Genomic DNA, 17,615 nt, shown 5'->3' with positions numbered 1-17,615 from the left:
TCCGATTTCACAGTTTCGCAACGCCAGTCACTCGAAGTGTGATTACAGGAAGCACGCTGTGGAAAAAAAAACAGAAAGAATTATGCGACCGTAACGTGTTTCATTTAACTAGTAGAAGTTCCTACAACGGGTCCTGCTCGCCAGACAGCAGAAGCTACCAGCTCTGATGAAGCCCCAAGCTATGTGCATTCGCTCACCTTCGCCCGTTCAAGGAACCCACCCAACGAGGACGAGTCAGCGCTTTACGACTGTCGGTCAGTTCCTGCCGAAAACTACATTTTCCCCCAGAAACCGTGCCGGTAGACCTTTCCCACGAGGCTGGTCTGTGAAATTTCCCTGGCTTTCGTACGAAAGCAAAAGCGACGTAGTCATGTGTCACGAGTGCCGTCTACATGAGGAACAAAAAAAGAAAAAAAGAAACGTTCGAAGTGCGGAGCCAGCTCTTGTGAAGGCCGGGTCTAACAATTGGGGAAAAAAAGCTACGGAAAATTTTGGATCACATGAAAAGCGTCAGGTTAACTTGGATTCTGCGAGTCGAAATTTGTCACATAAAAGAGGGCCATTCCTGTTTCGCGTCCCCTGTCGCAGCAATGCAGGAAACAGCAGGAAGATGCCAAGGTGACTCTGCGTGCCATTGTAATTTCGCTGCCTTAATTACCTCTGCCGCCGAGGTCAAGCTCTTCGAGGGCGATGTACAGGTGACGGAAATTTGCTCGACCTGCTCGAGGAGAGATCGGATGATATGTTGCAGCCCTTAAGACAGGGTTGATTGACTAAGAGGGACAAATAGGTTAGCGGAGACGTGCAAAACGAATTTATAGAAATTACGGCTCATATCGTACAACGCGAAATTGTGAAGGACGTTAAGTCCTGCATTCTACGGTGTTATCGTTGATGGCAGAACGGATATAAATGGTGAGGAACAGTTCACTATTTTGTGTGCGGTAGGTGCAGAGCAAAACGCTTGGAAATCCGAGAGGAGTATCTCGGCCTGTATAACGCACCGGACTGCAGATCCGAGACGTTGTACTCGGCCATCAAAGACATGATCTTGCACCTAAGCCTTGACTTTTACTGTTTGCAAAGTCATGCACTGCTTTGATGGGCCGGCGAATATGTCGGGGCGTTTTTCAAGCGTACAAAAAGGACTTAGCGAGTGGGAGCCAAGGTCTGTGTACCTATACACTCTAGCAATCACTGTTTAGACCTGGTACTGCAGGAGGCTAGCAGGAGCTGCGACATAATTGGAGACGCTCTCAGCAGCGTAAAAGACGTTTCCAACGCAATACTTGACTCAAAGAAGGGTAAAAGTGTTTATGCCTACATAGTAATTCCTAGGGGACGCGAAGCTGCTGTAGGGGCCGGGCCGAGGTCAAACAACTTGCTGTCGCTTTTCCCAACGCGATGGACCGTTAGAGTAAAGTCAATGCAAAGGTTCGTTGATAATTACGCTAGAGTTCAACAGACACTCAGATTGCTCTTGCAGACAGCAGATTCAGTGACCGGCAACAGCGACACAATTTTGAAGGGTTATGAAAGACTTGCAGAAATCTGAAACGCTGTTGGGCATGAACATTTCCGCGGCCTTCTTCCGGGCCTTGTGAAGAACTTGCAAAGGCTCTCCAGCGCGTGATATACCGCGCCGCAGGTGCGAAAGAAGCATCAGAGGCTCTCTGTGAGGCGATCTTCCGACTGCGCTCTGAAACCGCGAAGCTAGGCCTGAAATCGAGCCTCGTACCTCCAGTCCGTCAAAACCGCCTATTAGGTACGAGGCGACAGACAGGCCTGATCAGCCAGTTGCACTAAGAAAAGGATGCACCGCGAGTGCTTCGCTGTTGCCGGCCGGATCGTAAGCGAAACCAAACGGCGTTTTGAGCAGCCTGGCATGGACCAGCTCGTAAAACTAGAAGGCATCTTGATCAGCGCCGCTGTGGGTTTCAGTTTACAGCAGATAAACTAGAAACTCTTTTGGGAGTCCGTGCAGCTTTACTTTGACCTGTACTGACTCTCGGCGCAGTTTCTGCTTTTACCAACTCTTCTATGCGACGCTGGTTTTCTCACAACCCTGCAGCGTTTTGCAGATCATCCAGAAGAAATCAGAAACTATTGGCGAGTTGCGAGATTAGGTCGTAAGATATATCCAGCTTCTGTTTTCCATACTTGCATCTGTCGCTGGGGAGAGCTCTTTTAGTGCTATGCGTTCTAGTAAAAACGAACTTCCGCAATCGAATGACTCAGAGGAGGTTATCGCGCCTCTTGATTCTTCATATACACAAGCGAAGGACGTCATTCCTCAATTTAGAAGATATCATCAAGGAATTCATCAAGGAATTCGCAGAGCGAGCAGCAACCTTCGGTCTTACCTATAGCGTGTCTATTTAACTTGCTTGAACTTTAACTTGGTCAGATGTCATACTGCATTTACTGCGAGAGACTAACGGAATTGAAATGAACTAAAATATAGAACATAATACCACTGGAGATAAAAACTGCACATAATTTCGGACTAGCATGCAAGTCGCTCTTTAATTCTGTATAAGGCCTCTGGACTTATATGTGGAGATATATGGTGTGCGCTTATGTTCGCTTAACGTTGAATATATATATATATATATATATATATATATATATATATATATATATATATATATATATATATATATATATATACACACACAAATTTGTAAAGCGTCAATAAACAATTGTTCAATGGCAACTGGCTCCGTATTGTTCCTTGCTACTGATGTACAGTAGTAAGCGATTAGAAGCGCTGCGTGATAACGTTATTTTGGCACGGAGAAAATAGAAGTCGCCGTAAATGACGTAGTGCAAGGTAAAAATTAACCGGCAATGATATTCGTTTCTCTCAGGCGAAACTCGGAGAGTAACTATATCCGTAAAAATTATTGCAAAAAGCTATTTAAAAAACCAAACAGATAACACGACAGCATAAAACTTTCCTTCAGCTCCCCACTCCCCCTCCCCCACTAGAGATGTAAGAGGGTTTTATATTATACGCCAACGGCAAGCACTGGGGCCCGTTAGCGCTCGGGGCCACGCTACTGCGCATGCTCAGTATGCCCCAAGCGCTAATGGTCCCCAACGCTTGCGTCCCCCTATGGGCGTCTTGCGCTGGAGTTTGAGGTATAGTAGCGGCGCCTGGTGGCGGCGCGGGAAACGACATCTGGGCCGTACCAGCTTGGGTCGTATTGAACCCTGGCTGTGGCGAAGCACGTGTCTAGGCCGAGTTCTGCGTCGATTCGCACTTTTTTCTGCCTTGTTGTGAGTGCGAAAAGGCTCGTCACTTCTCACAGACCACGCTGCGAGCTCGCCGCAGCCTATAGTTTAACGAAAACGGACTTTCCGTGTTCCATGGGACGTAATGCTAGGAGCAGAAGGAATCGGTGACGCCGATCCGGAGAGACCTAGCCCAGCCTCGAAAAGGCGTTACCGTCATTACTTCTGCGTCGTGGGCTGCCATGAACAAGAAGGCCTGAATCCCAACATCAGATTCTGCCGTTTTCCTACGAGGCCTCACGAAGTGGAGCGTCGGGCGCGCTGCATAGCTGCAGTTCGTCGCGCTGAGTAAGCGAAACTTCGCGCCATGTTGACTGCGTCGCCTGTCCTGAAGCTTGCTTGATTATCTGCATTCTAAAGTTCGGTTTTTGCACCTACAGTCCCGACAGCAGACCGACATAGCAGCACGCATGGCTGGTAAATCACGATTCGAGACCCGGCCACAGCGACAATTAACAATTCGACCGATGCGAAGTGGTGAAGTGACCAGGTGTGTGCAAATTAGCACAAATGGTCGGGCTCATTCGATGACAATTCACTACTCCACTACGAGCAGCACAGGTTAAGAGAGTTAAATGCGCTCATCCTTGATCTCAAGTCAGCACGTTGAGGCAGCGCAGCAAGGCAGTATTGATTGCAGCACATCGATGTTCGAGCGCTGTCATTAAAAGCTACATCAAGCGAGCAGCGCACGAGCTCGCGCTGCAGCGCGATTCGCACGTACGTGCGAGCTCATATGCATTGCATCAGTTATTACCAGTTACTAAAAGGGACAGATGGCCGCTACTACAACGCAGGCATAACTACTTGTTTAGCGGCCTGCAGTCAACAAAGATTGCAGGAGGCCCGTCGTTTCGCGGCATGTCGAAAGACCGCTGCTGTCGCGGCGCGTACGATCGTGCGCTCGAGCAGTTCGTACATCGCGGCGCGTACCGTCGTGTGCTCGAGCAGTTCCGTACACATGATGCCTGCTTATCGCTGCTGTGGATTCATTTATAGCAAGCATTTCCTCGCGTTTGTGCGCCTGAATCTAGCAGCTAGCGTGCAAACCTTGCCTGAAATTCCACTTCGTACGCGACTCGCTTCACTTGCGATTGACACGGTGCTAAAACTTCGCCGCCTAATTCTTGAACGGCGTACACGTATTCGGCACTGTATAATTTCTTGCCTTTACGCAGCGTGCCACCCCTGAAAAAATCTTCGGCGCCCGATATTCGCTGCAGGCCGTGAAACAACACAACCGAAAGTGGCGGGTCCATATTGTAAACGTGCTTTCCGAAGCAGACGACCGAGCTTGGTACGACCCATTTTAGCAAAGAGGGCGCTTTTTAGCACCTTTTTCGCAGCGCCCCCTGGGCAATGCAAGAGCCCCATAATCTAAAGCTCTCTATAGTTCCGGCGTCACTGCCTTGTGGTAGGCCTGCGAGAAAATTGTCGGCACATATATGACGAAGACGCAGCGTTCGTCCACGTCTCATCGCCAACGAAGTGTGCTCTACAAAATTTCGGGCACGTCGTTGGCTTCCATTTGGTTCGGTTAATGCAGTAATGCAAATTAATCAAGTTGTGAGCATGTTTTATAGGCGCGCCAATGCGTGCCCTGCGATGTCAATCAAGCACTCCACGTGGCGCACACAGCTGATCCAGCACCGTTCTCGCTGTTCACAGAAGCACGGTCGCGAGGAGAAACGAAATAATGCGTCTTCCCGGCGGAGAAATAAAACAATTGTTCGAGCATCTAACAACGTGCGATACTTTTCGAAGCTGCGACTGAAGCCAACGAGTACAGCAGCGTGTGTTCTTGTAACTGTAACATTGCAGCCCTGAACGAAGGCCTCTCAGAGCGCGCCCGGCAATTATAAGTAAATGTTCCTGATCTCTTTTGAAACAGGACAGGCGCTTGAAACGCCACTCTTACAAGAAGCGAGACGTGGTGCCCCGATCCTGTGCAATGTTACATTTCTCTCTTTCATTTTAGTGCTCGCGCGGTAATTGTTACAAGGCAGATTGAGAGATGGCGCCACCATCCCCTGCGATGTGTTGCACGCTGGTCGAGCGCTGTTTCCGAATCCTCCACTTCCACTGTTTCCGTAACCCACCTCTACCTCTTGAAACTTCGTGCACACTAACGAAATAATCAAGTTGCGTCAGGCGCTCCGTCACCTTGGCACTGCTGTCTGAACACTGTACATTCATACCGCCATGTAGTTACACATATTGTTGTACCTCAGTGCTTAATAAACCAAGTTAACCACGTTTAATAAAAGTCCAACGTTCTATCGCCCACTAAACAAAACATAACGAAACATGTTGTCAGGAGCATAGGTCGCCATTGCAAAGTTTTATAACCGCTGAACGCGCCACACAGTAGCATGAAAAAAAAGGAGTGAAAGGCAGTGAAAGAGAGACGTAGGACAGAAACAAGGCGCTGCTTCTGTTCCTGTGGTGTTTTCTTTTTTCCCCGTATTTTAATACTGAATTCAAGTGTCAACTCGCGCGGTTTATTCTCCCGTAAGAATTTCCACTTAATTATGCCCTGCGGATTATATAGTGATCAGCAAATACCGGAAAACTTAACCTCACAGCTGCTCGATTCGCTTTGACCTGCTCCGCAAACTTCATCTGTTTAGCCAACTGAGCTTTTAGAGCTGTCATCTGCTCTGCGTAGGTTAAAGTGCGCGCTTACGAATGTGAATTCGCCGATAACACAGGCGTTATCACTTAGGCGACGGCTATACAGGAATCGCGAGACACGCTAAGCTTTTCATTAATGGTAGAAATCGAAGGACGTATACCTTTAGGTAAAATGCATTCCTTGCCCCGTGCTAAAAAACCTCCGTCCAGTCATTTCCTGCATTTCTCGTGCATTCTTACGAGATAATGTAAACAGTAATATATTAATTGCAATGACTTTCAGCTTCACAAAGGCTATGCAGGTCCATAAGCACAGTCGAAAAACTGAGAAAAGTGAAGTTTTCTACAGACCAGGTAATACAAACATCGTGTCGATGCGCACTACATCAAATTTCCCGGTTTGTAGTAAGTGCGAAATAGTGGCTCGGCTTCCATTTGAAGATTAAAATCCAAAATAGATTTTAATTATTACATAAGATTTACAAAATTAATTTTTCGAACAAAAAATATATTTAACAAGGCATATACAAATGAAAATTTTTGATAACTTATGCATGTCTTTTATTTTCCCACTAATACAGCGCCAATTATATTTGGCGGCGCAGAAATGCAAAACGCCGCCAGATCTGGCCAGGCCTCACGAGGTGAGCCTTTCTGTTGATAAACTTTAATTCTCTCAAAGCAACACAGAGGGCGACAGCAGACAGCGCGTCGTTCGTCGTTCGCGCCACCAGCGGCAGCTTTTGTCGGTGGGACGCTGGATTTCGTCGTCAGCAGCTGGTCGCCTCGCGAGCCTAGCCGATCCGGGGTGCCTGTGAATTCGCGTCGCCTGCGCTGACCGGCCGTGCTGTGCGTGTGTGTGTGGTGAGGTGTGCGTGCAGTGCGCGACCGCGAGCTCGAGCCTCGCGCATCGTCCGTCCGTTATTCCTGTGCGACACCTCGCGCATTCCCGACGCCGGATTGTGCGTGCGCGCGCGTGCGACATTTCCGCGCGTTCGTCCCCGAAATCAAGCAGCGGCAGCAGCATTCGTGAACGCGCAGTATTTCCGAAGCCATGTCGGCCGTTGCACTGTCGCCCGACGCTCCGGCAATCCGGCTCTGCCATGTCGTCAAGTGGCCCGACTACGAGGGCTTCGGCTTCAACCTGCACAGCGAGAAGTCCAAGCCCGGCCAGTACTTGGGCAAGATCGACGAAGGAAGCCCCGCGCAGCTGGCCGGCTTGCGCGAAGGGGACCGCATCGTCGAGGTGAACGGCATCAACATCTCCAACGAGAACCACAAACAGGTGGTCGAGCGGATCAAGGCAGTGCCCAACGAAACCAAGCTGCTCGTGGTCGACCCTCTGGCGGACGCCTGGTACAAGGAGCACAAGATCATCGTCAAGAACAGTCTGCCGACGGTCAAGCAATGCCGCAACCCCGTGCCCAGGCCCGGAAAGGTGAGCGCCGTTTGTCGCCCGTCTCTGCTTGAGTGCATTTCCACATCGTTTTCGGCGACCGCGCTAAGCGCTGTGTTTTCGGAACCTTTCTTGCTTCTTCTTCGCGGCTGTCATGACACGATTCGGTACGGCGGTCGCCGTTGCTCGGGGCTGACGTCGCAATCCGGTCCGCGTAGCGAACCAGTCGGTGCAGCTCGTAGCGAACGAGATCTCTGTCCGGCGGCCGCCGGAGGTGTTGTGTTTGTTTACGTGGCCCAAGCGTGCGCCCAGCACTGGCCTTCTCCGCGTGAACTCCTCCTCTAGGTGAAGGACGGGTCACGCCCTTTTTGTTCTCTGTCATATTTCTTGTTTCCCCAAAGACGCACCTGTCTCAGAGAGCGAGCGCTAGTTTCGGTTTAACGCGCCGTTCGCTACGTGTGTGGGTGCGGGTCGGACCTTATTTATCGCGTGCTTTTAGGTCTGGCAAGTCCGAGCCTGGAATGTGTGAGCGAAACCATGCGGACCTGGTGCGTTTGGTGACCAGATCGATGTTTGCTGAACGCTGACGCTGAAAAGGCGAGAAAAACTGTCCCCTGCGTCGGTGAATTCATAGAAAGCAATCGCATGATTGGTGAGATACGCAAATCCCTAGGACATTATCAATTGAGGATTGAAAAGTTTGAGAGAGAATTCACTCGCACGGGGAGTGAAAATTTGCCTGTGCTGTGCAACCGGACTTCATTAACGTAGAACGCACGGAGACGTTTTTCCGAACGTTCGCGCTTCAGGTCTGCTGAGGGTACCGTTCTGCGTTCGGCGCTCCGCGCTAACCTCTGTGTAACTCTGCCTGTCGCGTTTGTTCGCACTGCAGTCCAACCTTCGTTCGCGGCATTGAACTATAGCGGCTGTGGGCCTCATGCGATGCGCGGGGTCTCCCGATAGACAGCAGGAAGTCTGGCGGGAGAAATAAAAGCTCGCCAAAGCGAAGGCCAGCAGGAATCATTCGCCTGTGATTCATTCTGGCTGCTGAATTCTTGCCTGCATGGGAAGCAGGAAGATGCCGAGACCCGTCACAGGCGTTGGCTCATTCGAGGGGAGAGAGAAAGCGGCACGAAAACGTTCTACGAATTTCCGATTTATTGATTTACTGCAGCGACAAATCGGAGATGTCTCAATCTGAAAAATATGGCGCGCATATTTGCCCACCCTCTATCTTGTTACCTGTAAGCTGCTGCAGAATATGGGAATACCTGTCGGGACGTATTGATGGCGATATGCGCTCAAATTAGAGCAAAAGTTTTCCGCGTATCTTGAGCTTCATCATTTGCCACTGCCTGTAGGAGCGAAGGAACGGCCTTGACCGTTCGCGCAGCGTCGTGAGCTCGGCCTAACACAATTCTTTTTTTTTTTCTGCATTTATTTCTTTTCGCCACACTGTAGACACAAAGGGCGTCGACTAGCATAGTTGAAGCTGTCTCCTTTTTCAAGCTGGAATCCCACGAGCGACTTGACTGCACTGAATGTATGCGCAGCAGTCATAACGACGATGACGTGTCTGCTGACGTATGAGCGAAAACTGTTATCCGCTGTTCCCATTTTTTTTTTTTTTTTCAGCCTTATGTGGTCTTCTGTTCTTTGTCTTCTGCTGTAGGTCGAACTCAGACTGCCCCAAAAATTGTTTTCATGGACGTGTCTCAATAAGTCTACGCGTTGTGTTCGCACTCACTGCACCGTTATTTCGTTACGTCCTCCTCGGCCGCGTCTTTGGCGCGCCTCTCTTTTTCGACGTGCACGACCTCGTTCTGAATGAACTATGGCTACGCCGGGGGGCGTTCCCGATAACTCAGCCGGTAGGGACGGCCGCCGGTGGTTCGGCTGAAGGTTGCGAACGCAATGCAGCTTCTGATACGCCGTCGTTATAGCTACTCTATCTCGCCTTGTTCTAAATGCGAGAGAATGCAAAGGAACCACGAGACACGTGTCCACCGCGTGTCCTGCGGTTTCTCTTTTTTTTCTTTTTGTCGTGTCCTTTTTACCCTGTAATGATAAACGTATCATGTGTGCTGCGACGATCTTTGACACTTCAACGTTCTCATTTTCGTGCGGGCAACTTGGCGCAGTGCGTATCGTATAATGCGTTTTTTGTGGCTCCACGGCGAGTTTTCAGTGGTGGATAGTTCAGTGAACAAATTTGCCCATTCGTCATTATATTCTTGAACTTTTATCAAATAACATTTTTTTTTTATTTTTTCGTAAGTGTATCCTTCGTGTCCAGAAATAAAGGTGAGATAGTTGTTCTAATTTTCCTTAATGTGGAAGTGTTACATCGTTATAGGCAGACAGGAACAACATCATCCTTATAGGCGGACAGAAACAACAGTACGTCAGTTTATACCCGTAATGCGCTCTTTCAAAACCTCGTTTTCTATAATTTGGAGGGAAACAATGGTTGGACGTTACAAAAAGAGTAGAGTTTGGCCGGTCATGTAATGTGTATACAGAGGAGTGGTCTGCTCCAGTGACGGTTTAGTGGATGTTGTTGTTGTTGTTGTAGCCTGTGATGCGTGTGGCTCCTACCCACGATGGGGGAATGGCCAAGAAATCGGTGGATTATTCGAAATTATTATGGAGCACAAATTTCCTAATAGCTATTGAAATAGCATTGAATAGCGCAGAATTACCTGTTAAATAAAATCAGGAAGGTCATATTGAATGAGTAATAACTAATTTAAGAGTAAAAACAAAAAAAAGGAATTTAGCAGGGCATTCGTTTAGATTCCGTAAAGAATGTTCGGACAGCGAAGCATGCATCCCTGTGGCTGAATCCCAAAGTGGACGCTCCGAACGAAAGAATTGCAGGTTCTGTGTTAGTGGATGCCGAGGGAAAAGAAACGTACTCGAGGGCGGCAGGGTGATGGCGATGGGGTTAGTCAGGCAAGTTGCCGGCACAGATCGAACTCAGCTGACGCAAGAGAGGGGTAATTGGAGATTGGAGGGGTAATTGGAGATAACTTTCGCCCCGCAGCGGGCATGGTCAATTAGGCTGGCGATGACACTGTACTTCAAGGTACTCCGAACGTACCTTTCTGGGATTTCGCCCCAAAACCACAGCGTCCGTGCGTTAGTGTGACGTCATGGATTTCGTAAGTATTTCCTCGCGTTTGGCCCTTCTTGTAGCGCGTGAAGTTCCCGAAACTTGCAACGCCGAGTCTTTGGCTCCTTCAGAAAACGGTGCACTCCTGTATTTACCGAAAAGAACAATTACCTGGATCAGCGTAGACGCTGGTAAAAAAAATCCACGATATCGCGGTGAGGTATGGTGCGGGAACTTCACGCTGGTGTCGCCACCTGTCTGTTCTTTTATTGTGTCTTTTCTTACTTACCAAGCTTACTCCCCCGGTAATTGCCTTTCTTGAGGCCGCAGAAGCAAAATTCGCTAATGCAGTTCAACTTCAAGGGACACTAAGGAGAGAAAAATATTTGATCTGTTTTTTTTTTTTTTTTGTAGACTACACTTTGTAGTACCAAAAAAGAAAGAAAAGGGAAATACAAGATACTTCGATACCCGTGACGTCACACTGAAGTGCCAATGCTCGAGTTATGGCGCGAACTGAAAGAAAATGAAATTTTGACCTTCACTTTCTCTCCTAATAACCAATATATTACCGCGAAATTAACGAAGATAAAATTTTCAAAAAAATATCTTGTTAGCCTGAACTGATTTAGTTCACTCCCTTTAATATTCCGATGTAGTCCGTCTGGACCTCAATCAATGAATCGATCAATCAATCAATCAACCAAAGCTTTATTGTACAATGTCAAAAAGAAGATGCGTACAAGAATTGTTGAGCCAATATCTTTTCTGACTAGTATCTGGTCACTACAATACAAGGTCGCTGTAGGTGAGCCACATTCCTATTAAAGGATACACATTTCTAAGAAATCAATAACTTCCCTGTATTTCCTTTCTCTCTCTCTCTCTCTCTCTCTCTCTCTCTAAGAAATCAAGGGATATTAGCTTAACAATAGACAGTACATTCAAACGCAAGCATATGGGCAGTGACCGCGCAGAAATTACTTACGATGCATGCTTGCGGAAGCGAAAGCATTTAAAGCTCCTCGTAATGGATGCGCCGTTTACACATCCCGTGTTTGCGCAGTTTCGGGTCTCACCAGACTCTAACTGCCCTACAGCTTGGTCGGCCACTCGCCGTAAATAGTGAAGCGTTTGACTCGCACTCGGTAGACGCGCAGCTGCCAGCAGATGATGGCGGACAACGGCACCTAGCAGACGGCGCAACAGAAACGGGAAGTGCCTGCAGTATATTTGTCATTTGCCCACGGCAGCTGCGAAACTGCATCAGGGTTGCTCAATTCGTCGTTCTCCTGCTATAAACCTGGTATGGCCCATAGTCGTACCCGCCGCGGACATCAACAAAGCGTCGCACTGCGTGTGCATGGCGGGTGTCGTTTGTGGCACGGCTCTTCGTTGTCGATCAGCCGAAACCTCGGACGTCTTTCGTACATGCCGGCCACGTGACTTGTAGACACCAGGTGCGAGATAGGTGCGCTCAAACTGCAGACGAAAGTGCACGTGTCGTTGTCATCTTTCTAGCAGGGCATTCTTTCAGTCGCTGCTGGGAGGCAGAAAAAAAAAAGCCTTGTAACACCAGTGCATTCTGTCGGGGAACTGCGGGTAAGGGGGGGAGGGTGAATGACTGAAATTAAATTATGGGAATTCATGCAACGGTCCCGCAGCAGCAGGCATCATAAGGGAAGTATCATAAGAGATGCCGTCGCCCGGATTCATTTCAACCACCCAAGGATTTCAAGCTATAAAGCGGCGTGAACGTTTTCGGCATTCGGCCTCCGTTTGAAATCGGCCACCGCAACCTCGTGCTCACCAGCAGCATAACCCCATAGCGACCGAGCACAATCGCGGTGGAACGACAGCGGCTTTGGCCACTGGCTTCAATCCAGTATGATGCTCCCCCGACTGATCTCGGAGGATATGGTTCAACCGTATAGTTTCTTACAAAATATTACTAGGCGGAACGTTTAGCTATCATTAAAGTCGGGGGGCGGGGGCGGAACAGGGGGGGGGGGGGGATAATGCATGGATTTCTCTGATCTCTGTGCAAGTTGCGGCTTCGGGTGCTAATCTTTCGGCTTTATTTGTCGCGCCTTATACCTTTCTAAAGTTCCAAGAGCTCATAGTTATCTAAACACGGCGAGGCAGGAAGTATCTGCTCATCACGTGATAAATTATGGCAAATGTTTACAATGGGAAGTTTTAAGCCAATGCAATCCAATGCACGGACCGAAGTGAGGTGCCGTAGCTGAAGGGCGCGTCGTAGGCTATAGGTACACGCATAAGCGATCGATCAGGTTACAGCAAACCGTAAGCCACGCGGCTTATACAGGAGAGAGCACGGCACGAAGCGTCCACGAGCATATCGCAGAAGCGCTTCAAAGTGCAGCTGAAGGACGTCGAAGACGAGGGCACCGCTATATAATAGAAAGATAAAGTTGCTAAGTGGACAAATCCGTTTGGAGCAGGAACGACGGAGTTTAGGCAAATCCACGCACTACCCATCATTCCCGTACGGAAGTGCCAGTCGCAACATTACGTTCCGCCATAACTTGTATAGCTTAGCAATGGCGGAATGTTGAGCCAATCAGGGAAGCCACTGCAGCCGTCTGGGCCAATCAGGGCTGACACTATGGCGGAACTTATCGACGTCCAGAATAGCAACTCCAAGTGAACTGCCATATACCTGCAGCTCACGCGTATACACGTAGGTAGACACGGGCGCCAGAGTTCCCTCTAGCGATTATTCTAGGAAACTCTATGGCTTCAACGGGGTATATATCTCGCGTTTTCTTTACGGGGCCGCGACCAAGAAGAGCGTATATGCATGCGACCTTATCACCGCAGACCACCGCGAGTTTATACACACAGATCGTTTCCTTTTTATCGCATGCTTTCGGTTTTCCTCGTTGGCCAAAGGTGCTGCAGCTCGTGCAACCTTTTCTTATTTTTTTTTTTTCGGGGTCACAGTTTCGGCGTGCGGGCCGTGTGCAACTGTTCCCCGTAATCTACGGCAGTACCGCACCCGGTATCTCCCATGCGTGCCCTGGAGTCCTGCCTCGAACGTGCATCGCTCGTAACGCCGATAACTGCTGGTCGTCACGGCGTGAAACGGAACGTTGTATACCCGGCTGAAGTCGACTGCGTAGCCGTTGTAGTGTACCGTTGCAACCGCACTCCCGTTGCAAGCGCTTGCGCTGTATTCAGCTCCCACAAAGGCCCCTGCGGTCCAAGGTTCTTTATGGCTCGTGGATAGCGTGACTATAGCATATACAAGGTGCCCTAACTATCGTGCACCGAGATTTAAAAAAAAAAGTATGCAAATGCCACGTAGCTGGACAGAAACAAGGTATAGTGCTGCTGAAAAGATTTTGCGCCAAAAAACAACACACACAAGAAAGACGACGACACCATGGTGGGCCAATCATTTGGGATAGTTGGTGTGTAGTTCGCTATACTTGATTAGTTTGGTTCGTTTGATTTTTGAAACGGACAGACACCGCCGGCGGTATAGGAGACGAGAGAGTTTCATACTAAAAAAAAAAATTGAGAGAGAATTCTGGTGCTATATACAGCGTCTAGGGGAGCTGCAATCATGGTGGTTGCAACCATCGTGGGAACGACGAGTGCATATATGCATACCTGATTTGCCCAAACTTTGTCCTTCAGGTTTCGAAGGGCTTCGCGACTTTGCAAGCTGATCATATTCAACGAGACATTGACGTTACATAGTGCAACAACTCTTAACGATTATTGCACGCACGTGTAGATTCCTACGTTGCCTACACTGCGTTTAGGCGAAACAGCGCTGCTTCGAAATTTGAACCAGCAAAGGCCCGTAAAGCGTAGTCCGCGTACTACCACGCACTACTTTAAAATTTGGTGAAGTTAGAATCCACGGGCTACCAATCATTTCTTTTTTTCGTACGAAATATTGTAAAGTGTTTCACTCCGTATAATGTGATTTGTGGCTTCATATTATAGGAATGGATACTTTGTCTGGCGTACCTATACGCACGTAACGCCGTTTTAATCTCACTAGTCTGTATGCGTGCAAAGTTTTGTCACTGTGTATTTGCAACATACTTCCCCACTGTAATGCCGTGTCTCGCTGCGAGTACGCAATTAATTAATTACAATTGTAGCTGATTGATCGTGGCGTTAGAAGTTACCTCTAGCGGCCACGGCGGCCGCGTTTCGATGGGGGCGAAATGTGAAAACAGCCGTGTACTTAGATTTAGGTGTACGTTAAAGAACCCCAAGTGGTCGAAATTTCCGGAGTCCTCCACTACGGCGTGCCTCATAATCAGAAAGTGGTTTTGGCACGTAAAACCCCATAATTTATGTTACCTCTAGCTGCATACCTCTAGTAATTTTAGTGGGACACTCTGGCTCGTCCTTGTTGGTCCAAGCGGCTGGTCTACGTGTCGTGGGTGCCAAGGCGTATCAGTTTTGCGCACGGCACGGGGGTTCTGAATTAATCGCGCCCTGGAACTGCAAGCACGCGCGAGAAGTGCGTTTATTTTTTTTATGTTTTTTTCTTCATAAAGATAAAACAGTCCGCAGTGCATGCAAAACCGCCACAGCTTTCTCTTTACGCCATTCCATTCGAGATAAGAATAAAAAGGAAAAGGAAACAACGTGCTCAATTTGTTCGTGTTCGTCCCAGCAGAAAGGAATGCAGCTCGCCATCAGAACGGAGGAAAGCCGCTTTAATATCTCTTCAGGCCACGAAGGAAAGGATATCAGTAAAGAAATAAGGGAGGCAAATTTATAACTGGGCAAAACTCAGACACATGCACTGTCGATGAAAAAAAAAAAGAAAAAGGCAGTAAGGGCAAGTTTAAGGTTAGAGAAAGAGAGGCTGATTTACAGAAAGGCAAGTAGTTTGGCCTGACCTTGCTCTAGCCTGACACTTTGCATTTGAGAAGCGCGGAGCGGGTATGTTAATGATGATGATGATGATGGTGATAGGCGAAGGAGGTGCATATGTACTATAGTCCATCTACGTTACGGGGCCCCTAAAACCGTGTGCCTAGTCCAGTGGCCTGTAGAAAGGCTACATCTGCTCGTATAATCACGGCTGTGCTGTTTTAGTCAGGCCACGGGACCAAAACGAACTCTTGGGATAGCGCGGACTGCTATCTAGGGTAACGACTTGTGATTCTTGGAATGTTGTTTCAAAGCAGGGAGAGGCTCGAATGAACGCGTAGACGTTGAGGTTAATAGCAGCGGCCGAGACAGGAATGCCGCTATGGAGCCAACGTCTCGGCAAGGCGTAGACTAAGACGAGGCAATAGTGCAGGCTAGGCAGCGCGAAAAAAAAAAAAAGAATAAAGACACGGACATAGAAGGGACACGTGTACAGCCGCTGAGAAGATATTGGTGGGCTAGTTGGTCTACCATTAAAGCTGATACCATTATAGATTATTTGCACTGACGTCATCGTGGCCGCCATCTTGGGGCACTGTTATATAGCACGTCGAGAAACTGCGTAAACAAGAAACGCGACAGCACGACAGGCGCTTCTCGCGCCATTTGAGGAATGCATGTTATTGCGGTAATTCGGTGAAAAGTGGTCACCGCGTAAGAAAGCAAAGCAGCGTGCGAGTGATAATGCGGTGCGCTGACGTCACGTTTTAGGTGTTGTAGCGCGGTCGTGTGACATCACTCGAAAAGCTATCTATTGTTCTAAAGGCAACGCACGTGGTGGGCACGCTGACAAATACAAAAGTGCACAATCACGAGTGTGAACACGCACACGCACGCACACACAGTGCGCTACCTCTGCAACAAAGCCGTACGGCAGGACGAGCGACGAACAAATTAGCCGAAACCAAAGTTTTGTTGAACACATTTCCTCTTGGTCGAAACGTTGGTTCAGCAGTCTGAGACATCACCTGTTTCGTACTGTGTGTAGCATGTACGAGATGCGAAAGCCGCAGTGTCGTTAGCACAAGCACTTTCGAAACATTGGCTCCAACCTCTGTCGGCAATCACGTTAGCAGTTGCGTTAGCACGTCGCTAGCGCTTACCGTCGCCGCGCTACAGTCTGAAGCCCCTTGATCTCGAGCTCCGAGCTTGTCGGCGCGTAACGTCGTGGACGGGCTTCAGTATACCTCCAGGGCACGTGCCATTTCTCTTACATGCGAGCTTAACCGATCGCTGCAATGCACCTGGCACGGATTCATCTCTACAGCACGCGCGTGAGCGGCAGCAGGTGGCGGAGACGCTGTAGAACCGTCGGTCGAGAACCTTCAGACGCGCTCGGTACACCTTTCGTGTGGCAGCGTGGCCTTTCGCCCCCCCCCCCCCCCAAAAAGATCTCTTTTGACACACGGCACACTTCAGGCGGGCAGGTGTTTCACTGAAAGCCGCTTGTAGTCTCTGTGTGCGCTGTACGGCGGTTCGTTGCGGTGGTTGCGAACGTTGCCCGGCACTCGGCGCATGCGCCGTAGCCATGTCGTCTGCGCAGACACGCGCGTGTGTATTATTGATCGGTCGCTTTAGACGTGCATTTCACTTGACGCAGCGCGCCCAGCTGCGTATGCATCCCATTGTGTACGTAGCGGATTGGACGGGCATTCGGCGACGTCGGGACGCATCTGTCGCGCCTCCCTTTGTGAACGCATCCGGCAAGTGCAGCGCTACCGAACTGATACTCAGTTCTTAATCATTCGCGCGAGGATGGCACGAAAAACACTGAACATGGGGGCCGTTGGATGAGTTCTGCGAAAAAAAAAAACTCGCTAGGCGTGGGAGTTTTACGAGAGGAAAGAAGTACTGTCTACCGGCCGGTCTATACTATAAACTATAGTATAGTATACCATTCTAGTGTAGCATAGTATAGTATTCTATACTATACTATAATGGTATACGAAGGCGTCCGTTTCCGTCTTCTTGCAGCCTGCGGCAGCGCCGCAGATTTTCTCTTGTGTGCCGTCTATTGACAATTGGTGGCACAGAGCGTCTGCTTCTCAGAGGCGCCTGTCCATAGTTCGACTGCGAGACAGGAGCAGATTTCGAGAAACGGTGATCTTTGCCTGTAGTCTCTAGTGTATGCGTGTTGCCGTGCCTCGGCCCAGTCGCAGCTGTCCCAGCTAGCTCTGTAGCCTTCCGCTGCAATTAAGTGCACGACGTATCTGCGATTGAAAGGTGGGCTGCAGTTGGCTGATT

The 17,615-nt window shown here is 49.0% G+C and overlaps 1 protein-coding gene across 1 annotated transcript; it reads left to right on the top strand.

Moving 5' to 3' along the window:
• The first annotated feature begins 6,635 nt into the window (after positions 1-6,635).
• LOC129381621 (Na(+)/H(+) exchange regulatory cofactor NHE-RF1-like) lies at positions 6,636-7,672 on the top strand. Its single transcript, XM_055064633.2, has one exon. The coding sequence runs from the start codon at positions 6,986-6,988 to the stop codon at positions 7,670-7,672; it is 687 nt and encodes a 228-aa protein (XP_054920608.1). The 5' UTR covers positions 6,636-6,985.
• Positions 7,673-17,615: the final 9,943 nt, after the last annotated feature.

This window comes from Dermacentor andersoni, chromosome 11 (genome assembly GCF_023375885.2).
Source record: "Dermacentor andersoni chromosome 11, qqDerAnde1_hic_scaffold, whole genome shotgun sequence".
Classification (NCBI taxonomy): Eukaryota; Metazoa; Arthropoda; class Arachnida; order Ixodida; family Ixodidae; genus Dermacentor; species Dermacentor andersoni.
This window is presented reverse-complemented; position numbering and strand designations above follow the sequence as displayed.